At 50.9% G+C, this 20,537-nt stretch overlaps 1 protein-coding gene and 1 long non-coding RNA gene across 3 annotated transcripts; one reads left to right on the top strand and one right to left on the bottom strand.

Moving 5' to 3' along the window:
* Positions 1-5,007: 5,007 nt before the first annotated feature.
* On the bottom strand, positions 5,008-8,474 carry LOC130543818 (uncharacterized). Its single transcript, XR_008959433.1, has 2 exons — positions 7,002-8,474; positions 5,008-6,477 (listed from the first exon to the last, which is right to left on the bottom strand). It is a non-coding gene; the product is annotated as an uncharacterized LOC130543818 (long non-coding RNA).
* A 2,703-nt stretch (positions 8,475-11,177) lies between these two features.
* On the top strand, positions 11,178-19,640 carry LOC130543814 (ral guanine nucleotide dissociation stimulator-like). 2 transcript variants are annotated; one of them, XM_057312739.1, is made up of 9 exons: positions 11,178-12,747; positions 15,564-15,779; positions 16,147-16,250; positions 16,757-16,826; positions 17,436-17,507; positions 17,968-18,042; positions 18,655-18,687; positions 19,064-19,185; positions 19,378-19,640. In XM_057312739.1, the coding sequence occupies exons 2-9, from the start codon at positions 15,726-15,728 to the stop codon at positions 19,412-19,414; spliced, it is 567 nt and encodes a 188-aa protein (XP_057168722.1). In that variant the 5' UTR covers positions 11,178-12,747; positions 15,564-15,725; the 3' UTR covers positions 19,415-19,640. The 2 variants fall into 2 exon arrangements, with proteins under 2 accessions (XP_057168722.1, XP_057168721.1); XM_057312738.1 differs by lacking the exons at positions 15,564-15,779; positions 16,147-16,250; positions 16,757-16,826; ... (3 more) ...; positions 19,064-19,185; positions 19,378-19,640 and adding exons at positions 14,064-14,269; positions 14,418-15,551.
* Positions 19,641-20,537: the final 897 nt, after the last annotated feature.

Genomic DNA, 20,537 nt, shown 5'->3' with positions numbered 1-20,537 from the left:
TTTCCTGCTTGTTTTGTGTGTTGGGAAAAGATGGGAGGGGTACCTTAAAGGGCACACCTGAGCCTGGTTCCATGAACATCTATGCTGACCTAGGAGCCAGGATTTCCAGCCTTCGTGCATCTCCTTATGCGGTTCTTCTGAAGCAGCAGTTCCCTCCAGGCCCCAGGCTCTGCGTCAGATGCACAATAGCTACTGTTCCCTGGCTGGCATCTGATGGATCAGGGATGGGCTCTTTCTTGCCAGGATAATGGGCCATATCCTTGACCAGAGAAACCCCACACTCTCCTTGCTGTCCGTCGTGACTTTTAGGTCCATGTTTTCTGAAGTCCATCATCTCTATTTCTTTTATAATATTTTTTTTTATTATGTTAGTCAGCATACAGTACTTCCCTAGTTTTTGATGTAAAGTTCCATGACTCATTACTTGCGTCTAACACCCAGTGTACCATGCAATAGGTGCCCTCCTTAATACCCAACACCAGCCTATCCCAATCCCCCACTCCCCTCCTCTCTGAAGCCCTCAGTTTGTTTCCCAGTGTCCATAGTCTCTTGTGGTTCATTCCCCCTTCTGTTTACCCCCCCTTTCTTCTTCCCTTTCTTCTCCTACTGATCTTCCTACTTCTTATGTTCCATAAATGAGTGAAACCATATGATAATTTTCCTTCTCTGTTTGACTTGACTTAGCATTATCTCCTCCAGTCCCGTCTATGTTGCAGCAAATGTTGAGAAATCGTTCTTTTTGATGGCTGAGTAATATTCCATTGTCACTAATATTCAACAGTTTACACACTCAGTCTCAGTTTGCACACTTACACTGACTTGTCCGAAATTAGGTACTCAGCCTGAGCCCCCAGACCTACTGGGTCCCCTGCACATTGAAAGTGAGCAGATGAGAAGCATCTCGCATGCAACTGGTTGCCAAAACAAAGCAGGGGTATGAATACTTCTATCAGACAAAACAGAATATAAAAAAAAAAAGAGTAGTGACTCACAAAGAAGGACACTGTGTCCCAATCATGGAGACAATGCAACAAGAAGATAGAACAATTTTAAATTTTTAGACACCCATCATAGGAGGACCCAAATACATAAAACAGTTAATAACAAAAAGCAGGCAACTAATTGACTGTAATACAATACAGTAGGGGATCTAACACCCCCCTTCTATTAATGGACACATGATCCAAACTGAAAATCAACAAGGAAACAGTGGCTTTGGGTGATGCACTGGTTTTAACAGACGCATGCAGAACATTCCATCCTCCAACAGCACATACTCATTCCTTTCGATTGCACATGGAACGTCCTCCAGAGCAGATCACATATTAGGCTACCGAACAAGTCTCTACTAATTCAAAAAGATGGAAGTCATGGCATACATCTTTTCTGACCACAATGGTATGGACTAGAAATCAACCACAAGAGAAAAACCTGGAAAGACCATGAACACAAGGAGGTGAAAGAACACGCTCCCGAGAAATGAGTGGGTCAACCAGGAATTCAAAATAGGAAAAAAAATTACATGGAATCCAAAAACAATGACAAGACAAGCGTCCCAAAACTTTGGGATACAACAAAAGTGAATCTTAGAGGACCGGTTACAGCAAGACAGGCCAGCTCCAAAAGCAAGAACAATCTCCCATCCCATCACCTGACACAAAGGGATCTAGCATAAGAACAGCAGAGAGCTCTAGAGCAGGGGATCAGCCTTGGCGCGTTGGAGCTCTTGCTGTTGGGCCCATGCATAGCTTCCGTCCTTGCTCCATTTCCCAGCAGGTATGGTGTTCTTTCCTTTCCTGCACAACAACTCCCACCATGTCCACTGGGGAATCAACCCTTTATGGAATTCTAGAATGCTAGAAATTGCCAAAAAGGCCCAGGAAACAACCGTGCCTTCCCCATTTGGTATATCAAGGTGCCGATTAGCTTTCTCTTTGGGGAACATTCAACAGTGGTTTTTGAGACATCGTCTTAGGCCTGGATCCCCTGGGGATCTCGTGAAAATACAGATTCTGATTCAGTAACACTGGGAGGGACCTGAGACTCTGCATTTCCAACACGCTCTCCGCGGATGCTGAGGCCACTTGTCCACGGACCACCCTGACAAACGGCGCCAGCAGGCCATTTGACCAAAGTTATCTGTTTCACCACTGAAAACAGAATTTTCAGCAACAGTTTGGCCGCAGCGAGGAGGCCTTTTTATTGCCGGGAAGATAAACAGCCAGGGCAGGGCTTTGTCCACACCTGCAGGCCTCTCCTCTTCTTCTCTTCCAGGGAATATGGAGGCAGGATGGAAGGAGGTCAATAGTTTAGGAGCTTCTTTAGGTCAGTGGGTTTTCTTTCCTGTGCCCTCCTGTATCTCTGCAATGTGTGCAGAGCACAAAGTCCTTCCAAGAGGGATGGCCGAGGCTGAAAGGGGGTAAGGTGGGAGCCTGAGCTCCTGAGTCAGCCCTGGCACGTGGGCAGAGGCAGGTGCTAGGGGCCACTCTGTGTGTGGTGCACGGGCTCCCTCGCAAGTCCCCATGAACGGGCCAGAGGAGCTTCAGAGAGGACGAGCAGAAGACCCAATATTGCTCCATGCGACAGAGGAGGGAAAAGACAGGTTGGTTCATGGCTGAATGGGCTTGGATGTGGCTGCAGGATGGAAAGTGGCTGCAGATATACTACAGCCCCGTTCAGGGTAGTCTTGATAGAATGCAGCGACGGGAAATTCTTTCAAGCATTTCAAAATTCTTTCAATTCTTTCAGGTGGTATGGAAAGAAAAGCAGCCTGAGGAAAGAATATACATTGGCTCGTGGCAGTGGTAGATGATTTGGCTCGTTGGTCAGGGACTGGGAGGAAGAAGATTTATGACAATTAGTCCTGGGGAACAGACATGTAGGTGGACCCATGGGAGTGGGCACCAGGTATGATGATCTTTGCATCACACATTGACATCCGCCCAAGCGCATTCAACCTGGAAAAGGCACTAAGCAGCCGAGTACATCTTGGCCACTTGATATCCATTCTAGCCTCTCACATTGCCCATCCCAGTGCTAGCATAACGGGCTCAGGAATGGACATGGTGACAAGGATGGAAGGCAGGGCCCCAAGACCTTCCCATTTCTTCTTTCAGCAACTATGCTCTGAGCACTCAGCCTGTGCCAGGTGAGTTGGTGGGCCCCAGTGCAGTCTGCAAATGGCCAAGTTGTTTCTGCTGTTCTGATGGAGAACACCTTGAAAGCAAGACGTGTGAAAGAACAGAGCAGATATTATACTCCAGTTACCAGCACAGTGTAGTAGGGAGGGCTAGGGAGTCACAGGAGAGGAGGGTCTGGAAGGCCTCCACATGGTGACATCTGCTGGTAGCAGATTGACAAGAGGGAGCAAGAGCTGCACACCTCTGGGAACAGTGTGTCAGGGAGAGGGCACCGCTGGGGCCAAATCTCTCAGACAGAAACTAGTTTGACGAAAGAAGATTCGGAAAGTGGCCAGAGTGGCTGGTGGAGGCTGGGAGGTGAGAACAAGAGATGGCAGTGGATGGGAGGGCCAGGTGCCGAAGCCTGGTCGACTGAGTTAGCTATCTGTTTGTCTCTGAGAACACTACTAGAAAGCTTAGCACTTCTGAAGCGTGATATTTCCTAGCTCCCAATTCGGGGGGGCCTGGAATCTCTGCACAGTTGAGACTGGGTGTTTCTGCCCCCAGGTCTCTGTGTGATGCAATCTGCGCCTCACCCGAGGCCCAACTGTGGTAAGATTTGCTCCCAAGTCACTGATGTGACTAATGTCAGGATTTAGCTCAGACTCAACAAAGTGGGTTTAAGCGAAATCCTGAATTTGAGTTCTTTTCTGCCTATTAGCCTGGGCACTCCCTAGGTTCCTTCCTCTGTGGGCCTTTATGTAGGGCAGTTCTAAACACCAGTGCTTGCTTCCCCAGTGCAGGGATACAGGAAAGAAAGGAAGGGAACAGAAGAGAGTAACAGGAAAGTGACAATGTTCTGTCATATTCTCTTGGTCAGAAACCTATTAGCAACCAGGCAGTGGATAGACAGGGAGGTATATAGCACGGGTGGGGATCCCTGGGAGCCACTGTGGAGTCAACGTGGTGGTATAGTCAGCACATTTCATCCAGACCATGAAACGGAGGTAAGCTTTAAAGTCGATGTGTGTTATGTTAACATGGGTTTGACTCCTGTGTGGCACTTAAGAGACAAAAAGAAAGAACAAAGAGAAAACAAACAAAAAACCAGTCTCAAATGTAGAGCACAGACTGGGGATGGCCAGGTGGGGGGATGGGTGAAATAGGTCATGGGGATTAAGAGTACACTTATGGTGCTGAGCACTGTGTAATGTACAGAACTATTGAGTCCCTGCTGTTCACCTGAAAGGAATATAACACTGTCTTTCAATTATAGTGTAGTTTCAAAACTTAAGAAAAATCGGTCCTATGAGATCTAAGCTTAGAATACGCAGAGTTTCCTCATGAGGTCTCATCGGGCTGAACGTCAATCCACATGAAAGGTAAATGAAAATGTCCAAAGACAAAAGGACAGTCTGTTTCTATGGAAAGGCCAGGGCCCACCTCTGTGTTCACGTAAAAGGTAACGTCCTATGCTACTGGCAGTTGGAGCAGAGTTTCACTCGAGTCCTATTGGAGCGATGCTCCTCTGGTGTTCTCATTCTACTTGGTTGTGTGTCTTCACGAAGTAATTGAAATAACGATTCCTAACCTTTGTCTCGTGGATGAAGCAATATTCGACTATCGGTAGCCATCGAACGTTTGTAGCGGGAACAACTTTCGGAAAATATTTAGCATTCGTATCTCTCATCGTATTACAGATAAGGAAGCTGAAGCCCAACAAGGGCACCCGGGGAACAATAACACAGAGGAGGTTCTCCTGACACCTGGTTCAGGGTCCTAACTCATTGAGGAAGTGTGAAGAACGCCCAACCCTCCAGGGTCAATGGACATATCATTTGAACGTGTCATTTTTAAAGAAAAGTGAAATGCAGTCAAACATGGAAAGACAGAAAATAACATCCTTTTAAAGAAAATCCACTATGATCCTCTACACTGTTTCTTACGTTCCACATATGAGTGAAAACTGATGATAATCATAGGGGAAAGGAGGGAAAACTGACCGGGAAGCCATCAGAGACGGAGCAAAACCATGAGGGGCTCTTAAGCACAGAGAACAACTGAGGGTGGCTGGAGGGGAGCTGGGTGGGGGGATGGGGCAATTGGGTGAGGAGCATAAAGGAGGGCACGTGATGTGATGAGCACTGAGTGGTATATGCAACTGATGAGTTATTCAACACTACATCTGAAATAAGGATGGGCTGTATGTCGGCTAATCGAATTTCAATAAAAAAACAACGGAAATCCAAGGTTCTGTGTTTTCTTGTTTTCAATACGAAAAATACCGGATGATTTCTTTTCTTCCCACAAGCAATGAAGGGAGCTAGCCTATTCAAGGTGAGGCAGTTTTCAGGGCATGCTGCCTTTTTCATTTCAGCCCTAAAGAGACTTTCAAACATGCTTTCAGTTCCAGGCCTCTTGCCCTTCGAGTACATTCCGAGCACCCTTGACAGGGTGGCAAAAACTTTGTCTCTTCAAGGTGGGTCACCTCAAGCAGGTAACATCTGTACTTGCCACAGAGTTACTACAGGTGTGCACCCTCCATCACTTACAAGTGCCTCTCGACAAGATTTCCTCACAGGCGGCATGAATACTGGTGGCTGATGGTTTTCTCTTTGATGACATTGATCCCATTTTTTCACTTGCACGATGACTGGGAGTCGGCTCTCGGTCTCATTCCTGGTGGTGATACAGCTCTCCAGCTCCCCCTCAAACATGTCCATCTCCTCTCTCCCAGAGAGGAACCTGCAGAACTTAGGGACCATGAACTGGGAACACAGAGCAAACATATAAAGGTCTTGCCTGACTTCAGCTCAGCATAGGAGGGACATACTGTTCCCCTTTGGTTTGACCCCAGTGTAATTTAGTACTCTAACCTTCTTTGCCATGGACTCCAGACAGTGGCTCACCAAGATGGGAGGGATACGGAGTTCCTTGCAGACACGCCCACACACCACGTTCATCACCTTCTAGCATGTAAGACTATGTCCCTCATCTGATTAAGAAACTCTTCAAACGTTAATGGATCAGAGTGCAATGAAAGTCTAACTTGGAAGAAGGGCTGAGCTCGGGATTCCGTCCAGTCATATGTCTCACTGCTCCCATCATCCACGTAGGTGCTGCACAAAATGGACAAGGTCCCATTTCCAGTACACAGCTCATGCTGGCCCATCATACATATTCCTATCCTCTTGCGATCACATAGCGTCATGACCCCATCATCATGCCCGTGCTTCTCCAGTTCATGCTGCTCTCTTACTCCACTAATGAACCTTTTTCATCTCGGAAGTGCAGTCCAATAATATTCATTTTCATAGCTTCACAAAATAGGATTTGGCCATGCTTTAATGGATATGACCTGCAAGGCACAGGATAGAAAAGAAAAATAAATTCACGTACAGGACATTCAGAATACTTACAATCTTTGTGACGTTAAAGACATTAGCAATGAAGTAAAAACACAATCCACAAGATGGGAGACCATATTTGCAAACTGTCTATCTGGCAGGGGCTCAATATCCAGAATGAATAGAGATCACATGAACTCAACAACAGACAACAAAATGAATGCAATGCGTGAATGTGCAAATTGGGAATAGGCATATCCTCAAAGATGTGCACGTGAAAAGAAATTTGAAAAGATACATCACTAATGTTAAGGGAAATGCAAATTATAAAAAGCAATGAGATACCATTTTACATCCTTTAAGATGACTCTTCCAAAAAAAAAAAAAAAAAGCAATCAGAAGGGAAAAAAAGAGCAAGTGTTGGCCAAGATGTGGAGAAGATGGAAGCCTTATTCAGTGTGTGTGGTAGGAATGTTTAACAGCACAGTTGTGAAATCAGTATGGTAGTTTCAAAAAAAATTAAAATTAGACTTACTATGTGTTCCAGTAACTCCACTTCTGGGGTGTATACCCAAATTAATTGACAGCATGGTCTTGAAGACATATCTGAACACACATTTTCATGGCATCATTATTCATAATAGCTAACCCATGAAAGCAATCCAAGTATCTGTCGAGGGAGGAACAGATGTTGTATGTACACATATTGGAATAGCATTGATTCTTCAAAGTGGAAGAAGACATTGACATTTGCCACAACATGGGTGAACCTTGAGGATATTATGCTAAGTAGATGAGTATTCATGAAAATACACACTTTGACTTCACTCTTAGGACCTACCTAGAGTAAATTGCCAAAGACAGTAGAATGGTGTTGCCAAGGGCTGGAAGTAGGCGGTCATCGGAAGTTTCTGATTCACGGTATAGAGTTTGAGTTTTACAAGATACAATGAGATGTGAAGCTGGGTTACAGGGAGGTTGTTCAAACATATTAATGCATGGAATACACTTAGAATGTACTCCATGAACTTAATGGACTTAACGACATGAAAATAAATGTAAACTGCAAATACGGAGAAACGAACTCGGGACAATTTCGTCTAGCCATTTATATCCTTTCGTTTAGGTCCCATCTCAGACATTTTGCTTCAGCCATTTTCCATGAGGCGACTTTGATCAAACAAAATGTTCTCATTCTGTGCCCACTTGGAAGCTTACAATCAGAATTTTCCAAAACATGAACAGTTTTTTCAAAAGTTACTATCTGAGGTCACTTATTAAGACTTTCTATTCTTTGACAAATTGTTAAATGGAACAAAATTTTAAAATTCTATTTCATCTGCTTTAATTTTAATTCACTGATTTTTAATTTCAGAATCGACTTTCTATGCCAATGGCTTGAAGTTTTTAACCCCTAGGATAACCTACTGGCTTTCGGTTCTGCTGTTTTCAGTTTTGTTTACGTGACGTTCTTTTTACCATGTCCAATTTCCTGATGCTCTCTATGAATATTAAAATATTTTTTTGCTCCAGTTGTTTTGATACATTTGACATACAGAACTGTGTATGTTTAAGATACCTGGCGTAATGATGTTCCTTTCGTATACTGTGAAACGATCGCCAGAATAAATTTAGTCCGCCGCCATCATCATCTCTAGAGATACAAAAATGAAGTAAAAAGAAAAGAAAGAGAGGTTTTTCTTTGTGATGAGAACTCTCAGAACTTGCTCTTTTCACACCTCTCAAATACACCATAGAGCAGTAATGAACTGTAGTCCTGGGGTGTACTGTAAATCCCTATTCCTTATTGATCTGAAACTGGAATTTGTACCTTTTCACCATTCACTCAATTCCTGCACCCCCTCCGCCCTCTGCTTCCGGTTACTTTTATCTGATCTCTTGTTCTGAGTTAGTCTTCCTCCTTTTCTCTTCTTTGTCTCAGATTCCACAGAGAAGGGAAAAATAGAGACCCTGCTCCTTTGCTCTGTGACTCTGCAAAGGCACTGCGTTGAGGACCCCCGAGAAAAGGCATGGCTTTTTTTGCTGGTGTGCCTGCGTGGGGCTGTGCCACCTGAGCTGGAGAACTGGGTGCAGGGCGCTTCCTTGTCCATGGTACCTGGTGAGTTCTGCTGGAGGAACTGGAGCAGGAAGAGTCAGGCAGAGGCCATTGTGGTTGTCGCCCCTGCCCAGAAACAGCTTGAAAGTTTTAGTAGCATTCTGCAGTCTAGGTGCTTAAGAGGGGAGGTGGGCTCCAAGATCTTCTCAATTATTCATTCAGTAACTACACACTGAGCACTGCCCTATGCCAGGTATCTTGCTGGGCCCGTGCGCGGAGCTGAAATTACCTAGGGCTCCTTTGCTTTAGGAGCTCCCAGTCTACACATGGACCAAAGCTCCAAAGAGAACGCACGTGAAAGAAAAGAGCAAGCGCTCTGTAGTAGGAATGAAGTGTGCTACGGAGGAAGGCTGGGGAGTCATTGCATGGAAAGATATGAAAGGCCTCACTGAGGCTGAGGTTGCTGAGAACAGATTGACCAAAGGGAGCTAGGCCTGCACACGTCAGGGAGCAGCGTTTCAGGAAGAAGTGACTTGTGCTGCAGACACTCAATAACAGAAGCCAGTTTGGCCAGAGGAGTGAAAAAGGCAGCCAAGGTGGCTGCAGGGACACTAGGAGGAGAGCAGAGGGGAGGGAGGAAGGCAGGGACAGATGCTGAGGCCTGGGAGACTGTTACTTATCTAGAGTTGCCCCGGGACTGCATTGCCCTGATACCCTGCATGTGCAGGTGCATCGCTTTAATTTCTAACAGTATTTGTGGGTGAAGAATGTGGGCCCAAATTAGCATGGTTCCCAAGGCTCAAGGTGTGTCAGTGGCTGCGGCTGTGACCAGGGCCATACTGGAAGAGGATTTTGTCATAACTTGGCTCACGTGACTCGGGATGCCATCTGGACTCAGAAGCTGAGTTCCTGTGTGTCTTTTGGCCTTGGCACTGCCTCCGTTCTCTATCCTGTGAGCCTCTGTAGATGGCAGCTCAAAACATCGGTGCTTGGTTCTGCTTCAGAGAGAGAGAAGAAGAAGGGAAAGGGAAGGAGTGAGTAGTGGAACATGATGGAAAGTAACTAGGGAGTGAGAAACTCTTTGCATGGCATGTAGAGAAGCTCTAGGCATGGTACTTCATCACGTTGAATATGTCCTGTGGGTCAAAAGCCAGTCACTGACCACTTAGCGGTTACAGTCTGATGCCTATACCACAGGTCAGGATCCCTGGGAGCCATGGTGAAAGCCGCTCCCCTCATAGACCCAAACGAGGTAACGGGGTCTCGTTCTTCATATAACGGGAAACAATTGCATGGTTTTACTACAGAGGTTGACAATGCCTGCATCTTCTTGCTTTTCCAGACCATCATGGTGCCCACCTTAAAATGAGGCCAAGAGGGAAAGTGACAGTTGCAGTATTACATGGCTGGAACCCAGGCCTCTTCTGAGCGGCCCTCCATGCCAAGTCCCACCCCTTCTTGTAATTCTTCCATCTTGAAAATTGTGCCTCAGATACACAGGGGACCACCCCACACATGTAATAAATACTCTTATCCACAGACACCAGAGGATGTCCCAAGGAAGTAGATTCTAGCCTGATCCCCACACTGCAGGCTGGGAAAGTGGGGACTACGTGAGAGACGCAATGACATAGGACACACAAGTGCGCAAAGAAACACAGAACGTAAGGTCTGAATTCAGCTCTGCCTCCTGAAGCTTCGGACCCTAGTTCCATTTCCAGAGAGTGGTGGCTATGGCCTTTTTGGCTCATTGTGTCCAGTTCAGGAGATGACATGGGGGAGAAAGCTAAGGAGTCAACTTCCAAGAAGGGGCTCTGGATAGGTCTGACTGAACACATGGTCCCAGGGATTAGAATCTTGAAAGAGTGACCTCACTTCCTCTGTGATAGGCCCCAACTGAACTTAGAACTCTGGTAACCGGGCACCCAGATTCAAAAGACAACCTGCTCTCCAGCTCACTTGAGTGGAGACGTTCGAGAGAACAGGATGTTCTCTTGCTGCCTTCCTCCCTTCAGGGTCTCTGGGCCCAGGCAAGCCCAGAGAGAGAGACTTTCAAATAATTGTAGACGTCGGCTCAGCCCGCTTTTCCGAGCCCTCTGGACATGTGGCAGGAGACACCAACAGGTAACACGAGGCAGCTCAGGGCAGCCCACTGGAGAGCAGGCAACAACTGTGATGTCACCTCAGCAGGCCCACACCTCTTGCCCCTCATTATGTGTGTCCCTGTGTGTGTGTTGGGGTGGGGGGCTGGTTGTCTATGTGTAGAGAAGGGGACAGAGGATGTGGGACACACCCTTCCTGGGCAGAAGGAAGCTGCCAGGTGTTGGAAGCCTGGCCCATCTTTCATGTTCACACCCCAGGTCATAGCAGGCGGGATGAGAAGCTGAGCACTGGGGACCAAGCTCAACTACCTCGATGTTAATCACGAGCTCTAGAGTTTCATCCGGCTACGTCCTTGCTCGATGTCTTTTCAGCTGTCCCTCTTTGCCTCAACTGGAGAGCAGGATTTCTAATGCGGGTGGCCCCTTGTGGCAATGTCCCGGGAGGACACTAATGTCTCTTGACCCCATGTCTATGGGGCACTACATTTTCAGAGCTGCACCCAGGAGGTCATCGAAGAGCTGGTCTGGGACTTCAACTACAACGCCCTAGACAAGTGGCAGGTGCACCAGGCCACCCAGGATCAGTGCCGCTCTGAGGTGAGAATGGGAAGAGGGTTCCACACACCCAGGGCCCCCACACAAATATGGGGACAAACCTGGGGCCCTCCCATGGTGTTTCTATATGAGTGCCCCGCAGGCCCAACCACAAAGTCATCCCAGTATCCACACCTCCACCACCAGCTATGGGAGAAGGTAGGAAGTCACTCTTCCCATAGGTGGGAATGGTAGAGAATAGTGGTCATGTTTTTTGCAGTTTGGGGCGTGGGTTATTCTGTTTCATTCTGTTTTGTGTGACTTTTCCCACAGCCATGAGTGTCTTTGCATTTTGCTACTGTTTTGAGTATTTTCTTGACTCACCCCAGCCATCCTGTGTAGAACCCAGCTCCACTGTCCTTGGAGAACGTGTCCAAGGCCTTATGAATCCTCACCCCACACAGGGTGATTGAACATAAAAGGAACGGTGGGATGGAGCCATTCTATATGTTCCTCTGTAACGTATCACCTCTCAGAACACATCAACTCATTGTATGTCCCCCGGGTCACAAGCTGTGTCCTCATATGTCTTTTTGGACCTCCGTATGGGAGGTTGTCTGCCACCGTGATTCAGCCTTTCAAGCACGGATTGGGTGCAAGGCCTCTGATGCCTCCTGGCCCAGGTAGTGGACTCTGTCTTTTCAGAGTTCAATCCAGGCCATCTTTGAGGAGCTGCTTGCTCCAAGGGCTCAGCTACTCCATCTCCCTTGACAAGCAGCAGGTGCCTCGGCCCACAACAGCATCCAATGCTGGTCTGGGGTGAGAACAGGTCCAGATTGATGTCCAATCTCAGGACCCACAGATGATCACGGCAAGGCCAGAACCCACACTAGAAACAACCGGCTCCCCTGGGGCCTGCCGAGGAAGGTGGATTTCCCCTGAACCTTTCTCCCCACCTTAGGAACAGAGCAGGCCGCAGCAGCCTAGGGAAATGCCATGCATTCCATGCTCTGGACAGTTCTCAGGCCCAACGTCTATGATCTCGAGCAGTGTTGGAGATGCTAAGCCTCTGCTTTCTCCTGTCTGCAGTAGGGATGTTGACTGATGACTCAAAGGCATACAGTTCTTAATAAAGCCTATTCAGAGAGAGAAAGGCTGTGGTGGCTCAGCTAACAAGATGTGTTGAAGTGACCAATGCTTTCTCATTTCACCCCTAAAGGCAATTGTACTTTCAAGCCTAGAGCCTTTTTCTGGGTGGGCCCTCAAGTCCCTTTTCTTGCACAAGTTCCCGAAGGGATGGGACTCTCTGGTCTGAGCACCAGACCCTGATCATCCTGGTGGTTCGTGGTGTTGAAGCTGACTCCATTGCCCCCCACACCCCCCTTCTCTACCTGGTGGGAAAAGGAATCATCCCTGTCCCTGGATGAGGCCCAGACGATGCTGAGGCTCCGAGAAGGCACAATGGAGCATTTCGTACAGTCCCTGGTGCCATCCTTCCCAGATGGGAGCATCTCAACCACCTCAACGATCTTCTGCATGTACGAGATGTTCACTTCAGCCACACAGGTCCCGGGCCAGCAGTTCAATAGGTGAGTGCCCACCCCATGCACAGCACAGGGTGAGCCTCCCATCTACTGGGTGTACATCTCGGGAATGGCCCTACCCCTCTCTGACCTTCCCTTTCCTCTTCTGAAAAGTGGGGTGGTTAAGAGGATGAACCTCATACAGTTACTGTAGGAAATCATGGGAGGAAACATGGCACGGGCTACTCTGGTGCTTGGCTCTGTAGAAAGGGCTCCTGGACGTGCTGGGCATCTTCTTGCTTAATAGTTCTCTCTCTCCGGTCAAGAAGCTCTCAAGTGCAACCCTCACAGGCCGGTGGCCCTTCTGGGTTGACGAAAGGAAATGCAAAGCAGGCAGTTTCCCCATGTGCAAAGGACTTCTGAGATTCCATCTAGATGGTTCTGGTAGTTGTCCTTTGTGTGAGCAGCTCAGGGGCACACTGGGAGCAGGCAGACCAGCCCACGGGCCACTCAGGATTTGGAAAGTGCGGGCTGGGAAGTAGTCATTCAAGAATGTATATTAAGCACCTAGGAATGTGAATGGAGAGAGGAGATACAGTGTCTGGGTCTCAGTTCTAGTCAGAGGGTCAGATAGGCACTCTGCACACCCTAAGCACGCATGTCCAATGGTTGTTAGATGTGATATCTTCGTAGCCTCCTCTAGCTTTGAAAGGATCCACCGAGAGCTGGATCATAGGACAGATGAAATGATCAAGTAAAACTGGGACAGGGGTTTGGGTCCAGAAGCAGGGCTGGCTGCCTCCACAGAGCAGGGTGGGGGACTACAGGGGTGGTGGCTGGGGAGGGATTTGCCAAACCAGGGATCTCACCGATCTCTTGATTTCCAGTGGGTGGGCTTCATCTGGGGGGCTTCATGTGAAGAAGCAGATGAGTCAAAGAAGTCTGTGGAGGGGGTCCCGGGCCCTCTGGGCGGCAGAGCACAGTCTGGGCTCAGTGGGTGCCTGAAACACCCATCCCTTTGACGGTCCCAACTTGCTCTGCCTGCCCCTCCCTGCTGACCACCCCAACCGGGGCCAAGAACCGAGGGTGTGCTGAGCCAACCACTCACAAATCTGCCTCCAACCTGAGCCTTGATACTGGTGTGCATGGAGGATAGAGTAGACCAGGCCCATGGCCAGGTAGAGGAGAGGAGAAGTGGAAAAACCAGACTCATTCAGGTTTTCTGGAGGACCAGGCCTCCCACTACGAGGGCAGCTAGAGAGGGGTTGGAAGGGGGCTGGGGCCATCCTCTGGGACCCATACAGAAAGAACGGTGCTGTGGGAGTAGCATGTGCAATGCAAGGCCAGGCCTCTGACTCTGCTCCACATATGACTCTTCCCAGCACCCTGTCTCCCTTCTTGGGTACCTGGCCTGACCAGAATTTGCAGGCTATCTATCAGTCCCTGGGCTGTGACCGTGTCGAGATCAAGGTGGACTATGTGCATGGGGCCATGGTTCTGAAGTGGCATGCCTGGGACCTGACAAACCATGTCCCCCTTCTCCTGATGCAGCGGGAACTTCTGGCGCTCACTGAGGCAGAGGTGGAGGGTAAGGGGGATGGCAAGCTGGGAAGGCTAACTGGGATGCGGTTCATGGGCTGGGTATTCCTTTCAAGGCCATGGGGTCTGTCCTGGTTTTGCAAAGGCATACGGAAAGTCAGTGATGTGGATGAACCTTTCTCTGTCTCCTGCCCCAGTGCCAGCTCCAGGGCTCCTTCCAGCGGCAGAGCCAGGAACAGGGCCTCCTATAGAGCTAGAGGCGACCCCGGCTCTGTGTCAACTGTCACCTGCGGTGTCAGAGCCAGCCTCCCCTCCGTCAGCTGTTCCAGAACTGCAACCCGTGCTCCCATCTTCTGCATGTGTGCCGGGTGCTGAGCAGCAGTCAGCTGGACCACCCTTTTTGCTAGAAAGTTTCACTCAGGCAACAGCCACAGAGCCCACCGCGGCCCCAGAGGCTTCCTGCCACCGCTGTGTCACCCCAAAGAACCAGCTGGGTGAGGAGAAGCCCGACCTCCTGGACTTCCCTCCCAGGCTGGTGGCAGAGCAGCTCACGTATATGGATGCGGTGAGCAGCTGGGCTCTCAGGGTGGGCCAGGGGCAGGCCTTCCTTCTGCTCTCACCTGCCCCACACCTGCCTTTCCCTGATGTGGACTCCTATGGTCTGGGACCAAATCTCAGCTCCACCACTTCCCAACCCTGTCAACCCATCAAGGCGCTTAGCCCCAAGCTTTCACTGTCCAGCTGCGGACTGTAGCGAGAGACCCTGATAAGCACTGATACGGAGGTACTAGGGAGAAGAAATGAGCCAGAATGGAGAGACCAATGGGCAGGCCCTGGTCCCGTGGGTGGAGGAGGGCAGCTCCCTGTGTTCAGTCAAGTCCATGGGTCACCCACTCATGTGCCTTGGAGGATGAGTACCCTCAGCATTGATTAGGCATCTGATGTGTCCATGAGGACAGGGCAGACGGAAGAACGTGTGGTTGCAGCTCCCGTGTGAGAATGTGCATCTGAAAGGGGGGAAGGACCAGGGGGATGGCCAGTTGGAGGGGAGGGGAAGAAGCCCCCTTGGGTTGGACCACCTTGCAGTGCCACCAGGAGCTGGGAGTTCCTGAGCATGATCAGGGTGCCAATGCCCTCCTTCCTTCCCTTGCTCTGTTTGCTCCTGGGTCATTGTGTACTGGGTTCCCTCAGGGAAAAACAATGGAATGAAATCCACGGTCTCCAACCAGGCTCAGGCCAGATTCTCAGCTCCCTGAGGTCCAGCTCTGACCTGTGACCCCTACGTAGGACATGCGTCTTGCATGGGAAATGGCTGGGTGAACCAAGGTCCGCCTGTTCTCTAGGAGCTGTTCAAGAAGCTGCTGCCCCATCAGTGCCTGGGCTCCGTCTGGTCCAAGCGCAACAAGCCTGGCAATGAGCACCTGGCACCCACAGTCCGGGCCACTGTCGCCCAGTTCAACGGTGTGGCCAAGTGTGTCATCACCACCTGCCTTGGCAACCCAAGCATGACAGCCCGGGACAGGGCCATGGTGGTGGAGCACTGGATCAAGGTGGCCAAGGTATGCAACGGGAAGCCCAGCCGAGGTGCTCTCCTGAGTCTCGGGCACTGCTCTTCCCTTGATCAGGTCTCAGGGTGGAAGGCCCTGGTCTTTGCCCTAGGGACTGTGCAGTCCCTAGGCTCTTCCGTCCAGGGGCATGCTGACCTCGCCTTGCATGGCCCCATGCTGGGATGCTCCGTTTCTGCCTGGCTCCTTCCTTGGAGTGAGTAAAATCTTCCTCCTCCTCTGGGCCTCACGTGTGCCCTTCGGCAGGTCCCTGGACAGCGGCTTCCTCCAGCAGGAGCACTTTCCCCTGAGGGGGACTGAAGCTTGAGAGCCAATCAGGTGCCGGCTCCCCAAGTGACAGCCCATTCTCTTCCCTCCCCAGGCCTGTCAAACCCTGAGGAACTACTCGTCCTTACGTGCCATCCTCTCGGCTCTGCAGAGTGTCTCCATTCACCGCCTCGAGAACACGTGGGGGAAGGTTTCCAGGTGAGTAGGCCTCTCTCCATGGAGGGACCAGGATGGACGAGGGAGCTCCCAGAGGCTTGTCCTCTTCACCGTCAGGCAGCTTGGACCTTCTGGGAGGCGGCAAACCCCGACCACAGGACCTGGGCTGGTGGGTGGGTCTCTCAGCCTCCCTGGTGAGGAGGCCACCATGCCTCCCGCTTTAGAAATCAGTTTTGCCAAATCTCCCACATGGGGCTGAGCTGCATTAAGTCTCTTCACGTGTTTCCTTGACAGCCACTAAGCTCTCTGCCCATTTGAACCCCAAATTGACCCAAACAGCGTTTCTCAATGAATATGGGAAGGGAGGCCCAGGACGAGCACATGAGAGCTCCCTCCCATGTCCTACAAAGACCTTAGTGCTCAGAGGATCCCAGAAGAAACCCTCAACCAGGCAGGTTGACACTCTGGGGTTCTCAAAGAAAAGGCACTCGCACTCAACCCTGCCACATTATTCGTCCATTGATCGTGCCTCCCTTGCCTCTCTTCAGGAAGCCATTGAGGATCTTTCAAAAGCTGTGCAGCAAGGACACCGCACAGGGCAGGAACCTGCTCATCAAGGTAGCCTGGAAGGTGCAGGTCTGGAAAGAGAGGAGGGGTGGGAGGGAACAGGGTCCTGCGAGGATGAAGTCGGGAATGGTCTGAAGCATTCCTTGGGGAGGGGAAGCCTTTGGCATGAATGTGGCGACAGCCTAGGTGAGGATGCCGTTGGTGGCGAGGGGGCAAGCAGGTGGTGTCCAAGCAGACTCCCTAGCCTACACACCCTCTCTCTCTGTGTCGACAGCTGGTCCAGGTGGGGGCCTCTACAAACCTGGAGAGCCCAGAGGACAGACCTGTGCTCAGTGATGGGGTTGGGCTGGGTTGAGGGCCACAACAATGATGAGAGTAATAGGATCCTGAGTCCTCAGGAGACCATGGGAGATAGGTGGAGTTGTCACGTTTCCCGATGAGAAAACAGGCTTGGGGAGGCCAGGCTGCAAGCTCAAGGTCACACATGGAGTGAATGTTGCAGTGAGATTGTTCTGGAATCACTCACGGCCTGCTTCTGGATAATGGGGCCTCAGGATCAGTATGAGTTAGGTCAGATGTCTAGGTTCTGACGTCCAAGATGGTGGGGGCAAGTGGCCTGAGGGTATGATGGTCTCAAGGAACTTGTCCTTGGTCCTGCAGGAGCGACCGTCCAATAGATTTGCCACCCTGGTGATGGCCCTCCGGGGAGCCCAGAAGAGGATGCAGAAGAAGGTGAGTGTGCCTGAGGCCCAGGGCCTCCAAAGTCAGAGGAGGAGGAGGGCTCCTCCCTGAGGGCTGGAGGCCTCCCAAAAAGGAAAGATCAGGAAGAGGGGGACCTTCCCACTCCAGCTGCGGCTCCTGGGGACACGGCTTCTACAATTCTTAATTCGAAAGGACCAGGAGGAGGGTCTAGAAAGGTCCATAGAGAATGGGTTTTGCGGGTGGGGAGGGACCGACCTAGTGCTCCATTCCCTGGCATTTTTGAAAAGCAGGCCCTGAAGGTGATGAGGAGGAGTATGATGTTCTGGGAGGGGGAGGGGAAAGGGAACCCGTGGGGGGGAGGCTGCTAAGGGTCCTAGGCTGCTCCACGTGAACCCATGGGGTGGGCCAGGAGGCTGGAGCGTTTCAGTGGAGGGTCCCTGTGGACACCAGCGAGCAGGGACTCATCCCAACCCTCCCCCTCATGACACAGGGTGTCGTGCCTTTCCTTGGCACTTTCCTCACCGAGCTGGTGATGTTAGATACCGCCATGGAGGACTATCTGGAGGTGGGTGAGCCTGAGGATTGTGGGGGAGGGACCAGAATCCGGAGGTTTGGGAGCAGAACGCCCCTGTACTGAGCCCTGAGCTCTCAGGACTCGGCAAACCTCCCGTCATGACAGCCTCACGGCTACCCTGTGAGCCTGGGGGCTGTTGCCCATCTCAGGGATGAGCGAGGTGAGGCTGCAGTTAGGCCACGGCTCCCGGTGCCGAAGACTGGTGAAGCAGCAGAGCTTCCTGAAGGCAAAGCTGCGTGAGGTCTGTCTGAGTGGACCTCAGCCTCCCCCGGTGAGTTTGCCCGTGGGGGGAGAATGAAGTCAGGACCCTCCACGTCAGCAAGCACCTCAGTAGCCGCAGCAGCCCCTTCCTGCCTGAGGCTTCGGCCTCCCCTACTGTCTTCCGAGAGGGTGGTGCTACAGGGTCCCGACCTGTAGCCAGTCCATCTGCCCCATGTCCTCCTTTCTCTGGACCCCAGAGCCTGGCCTAGATCCCAGGCCCGCTATCTGTGTATGCACGGCCCCCTCACGGGTCCTGGCCATGGTGCAGCATGAGAAGGGATGGGAATCAAGTGCTCCTAAGAACCAGGGGCCTCATTCTGATGGACTTTGTCTGCTTTCCAGGGGAATGAGATCAACCACCATAAAAGAAATAAGGTGAGCATATGTGGCGCTTCCCGCAGGGAAGGGTAGGGAGTGGGCCTCAGAGATGTCCCTGGGAAGAACATTGCTTGGCTCCATGCCCTCCACCTCACATTTCCTGGGACCCCTTGAGAAGAAAGCAGTGCAAGTCCCATCCCGTTAGGAGATGGGGACAGAGCATGGCATCCAGGAGAACTTCCCGGAGGAGGGGCTACTGATACCTCTGAGAACAGGTGGAGACCGGATGAATCTGCAGGGAGGAGGATGGCCATGTGTGCCAGGACCTGGGATGGGTGCCCGGTCCCGGTGCTCAACCCTCACCAGACCCTGCAGCTCCCCGCCCCCCCCCCCCCAGGCTCCCTATACATCCTGTGCTTCTCTGTCTGTTCAGGAATACCAAGTCATTACGGACATCATGCTGCTCCAGGTGGCTGCCGAGAATTACACCCTAGAGCCCGAGGATCCTTTTTGGGCCTGGTTCCAGGCTATGGAGCCGCTCAGCGAGGCTGAGAGGTGAGGCCCATCAGGAGCTGGGTCGGTGAGGTTCGGGGTGGACTCTTTCTGCTGGCCACTCCTGGGATCCTCCTTCCCTGGGCAGCCTCAGGCCTTGTTGCCGGGGCGCCAGACTCCAGCTGTGGGCAAACACTGGCAGGGACTCTTGAATGGAAGCTCCTGGGCAACTCACAGGTGTCCCTCTGTCCTTAGCTACACCCTGTCCTGCCAGCTGGAGCCCCGGTCCTAGCTGGTCAGCAGCACTCAAGAAGGAGAAGAACTGGCCGCAGTCAACCTCAGGGCTGAGCAAGTGTCCAGTGGCCCTGCAGGGATTCCTCAGCAGCTGCATCCTTGTGCCCATTTTCTCCACACCCCTTCCCCCCATCTATTTCCTTATGTAGGGGGCACCATTTAGTTGTTTTAAATAGTACCGTGATAGATTTGCATGTTAGGAGATTAAAGCCCTTTTTTTGTTTTAGAGCCCATGTGTGTGGTTTGGGTCTTTTATTTCCTACAGTAATGGAAAACTTGCACAGACTCTCATATTCGTTCCTGACCTAGGAAATCTTCCAGAGTCATCAGCTACTGTATGTGGGAGGAAGGAGAAGTGCCAGCCCTTCTCCCTAGCCACTGGAGGGCACCCCCAAATCCCCCTTACTCAGAGCACGGGTCCATTTCAGTCAATGAATTTGGGCAAACAGCAGAGACAGCCCCTCAGAACTCCTGAGATTTAGAGGTTGCAGGGACTTTCCCAGGAATAGCAACAACCACTGAAAGTGGGAGTCTTTAAGACTTGTACGCCCCAGAACTCCTTCCTGCCCCAGGACTGGGGTTGCCTTTCTCCGCTCTAAGGCCAGGAAGACTGTGTCCTGCTTCTTCCGTTGAGATGCTTTTTTGGTTTTGTGTTTGGTTTTGTATTGCCCCTGTATTTGGAACTTGTCGTATTGTAGTTCAATCTCTGGAACTGCATCAGCACCTAGTGGGGAAAAACACGGAAGGAGATCAAATCCTGCGTGTGAAGGGGACAAAGCCAGAGGAAGATAATTTGCAGATGGACTCAGGGCAGGCAGGACTTTCCAGCCTCAGTCTCCCCGTTGGCCATTTACCAAGTTTGTAATCTTTCTGGGATTCTTGTCAGTGATCTCTGGATTCCCTTTCCTGCTTGTTTTGTGTGTTGGGAAAAGATGGGAGGGGTACCTTAAAGGGCACACCTGAGCCTGGTTCCATGAACATCTATGCTGACCTAGGAGCCAGGATTTCCAGCCTTCGTGCATCTCCTTATGCGGTTCTTCTGAAGCAGCAGTTCCCTCCAGGCCCCAGGCTCTGCGTCAGATGCACAATAGCTACTGTTCCCTGGCTGGCATCTGATGGAT

Source organism: Ursus arctos, unplaced genomic scaffold, assembly GCF_023065955.2.
Source record: "Ursus arctos isolate Adak ecotype North America unplaced genomic scaffold, UrsArc2.0 scaffold_16, whole genome shotgun sequence".
Classification (NCBI taxonomy): Eukaryota; Metazoa; Chordata; class Mammalia; order Carnivora; family Ursidae; genus Ursus; species Ursus arctos.
The sequence above is the reverse complement of the archived record's forward strand: the minus strand, read 5'-3'. Positions and strand labels throughout refer to the sequence as shown.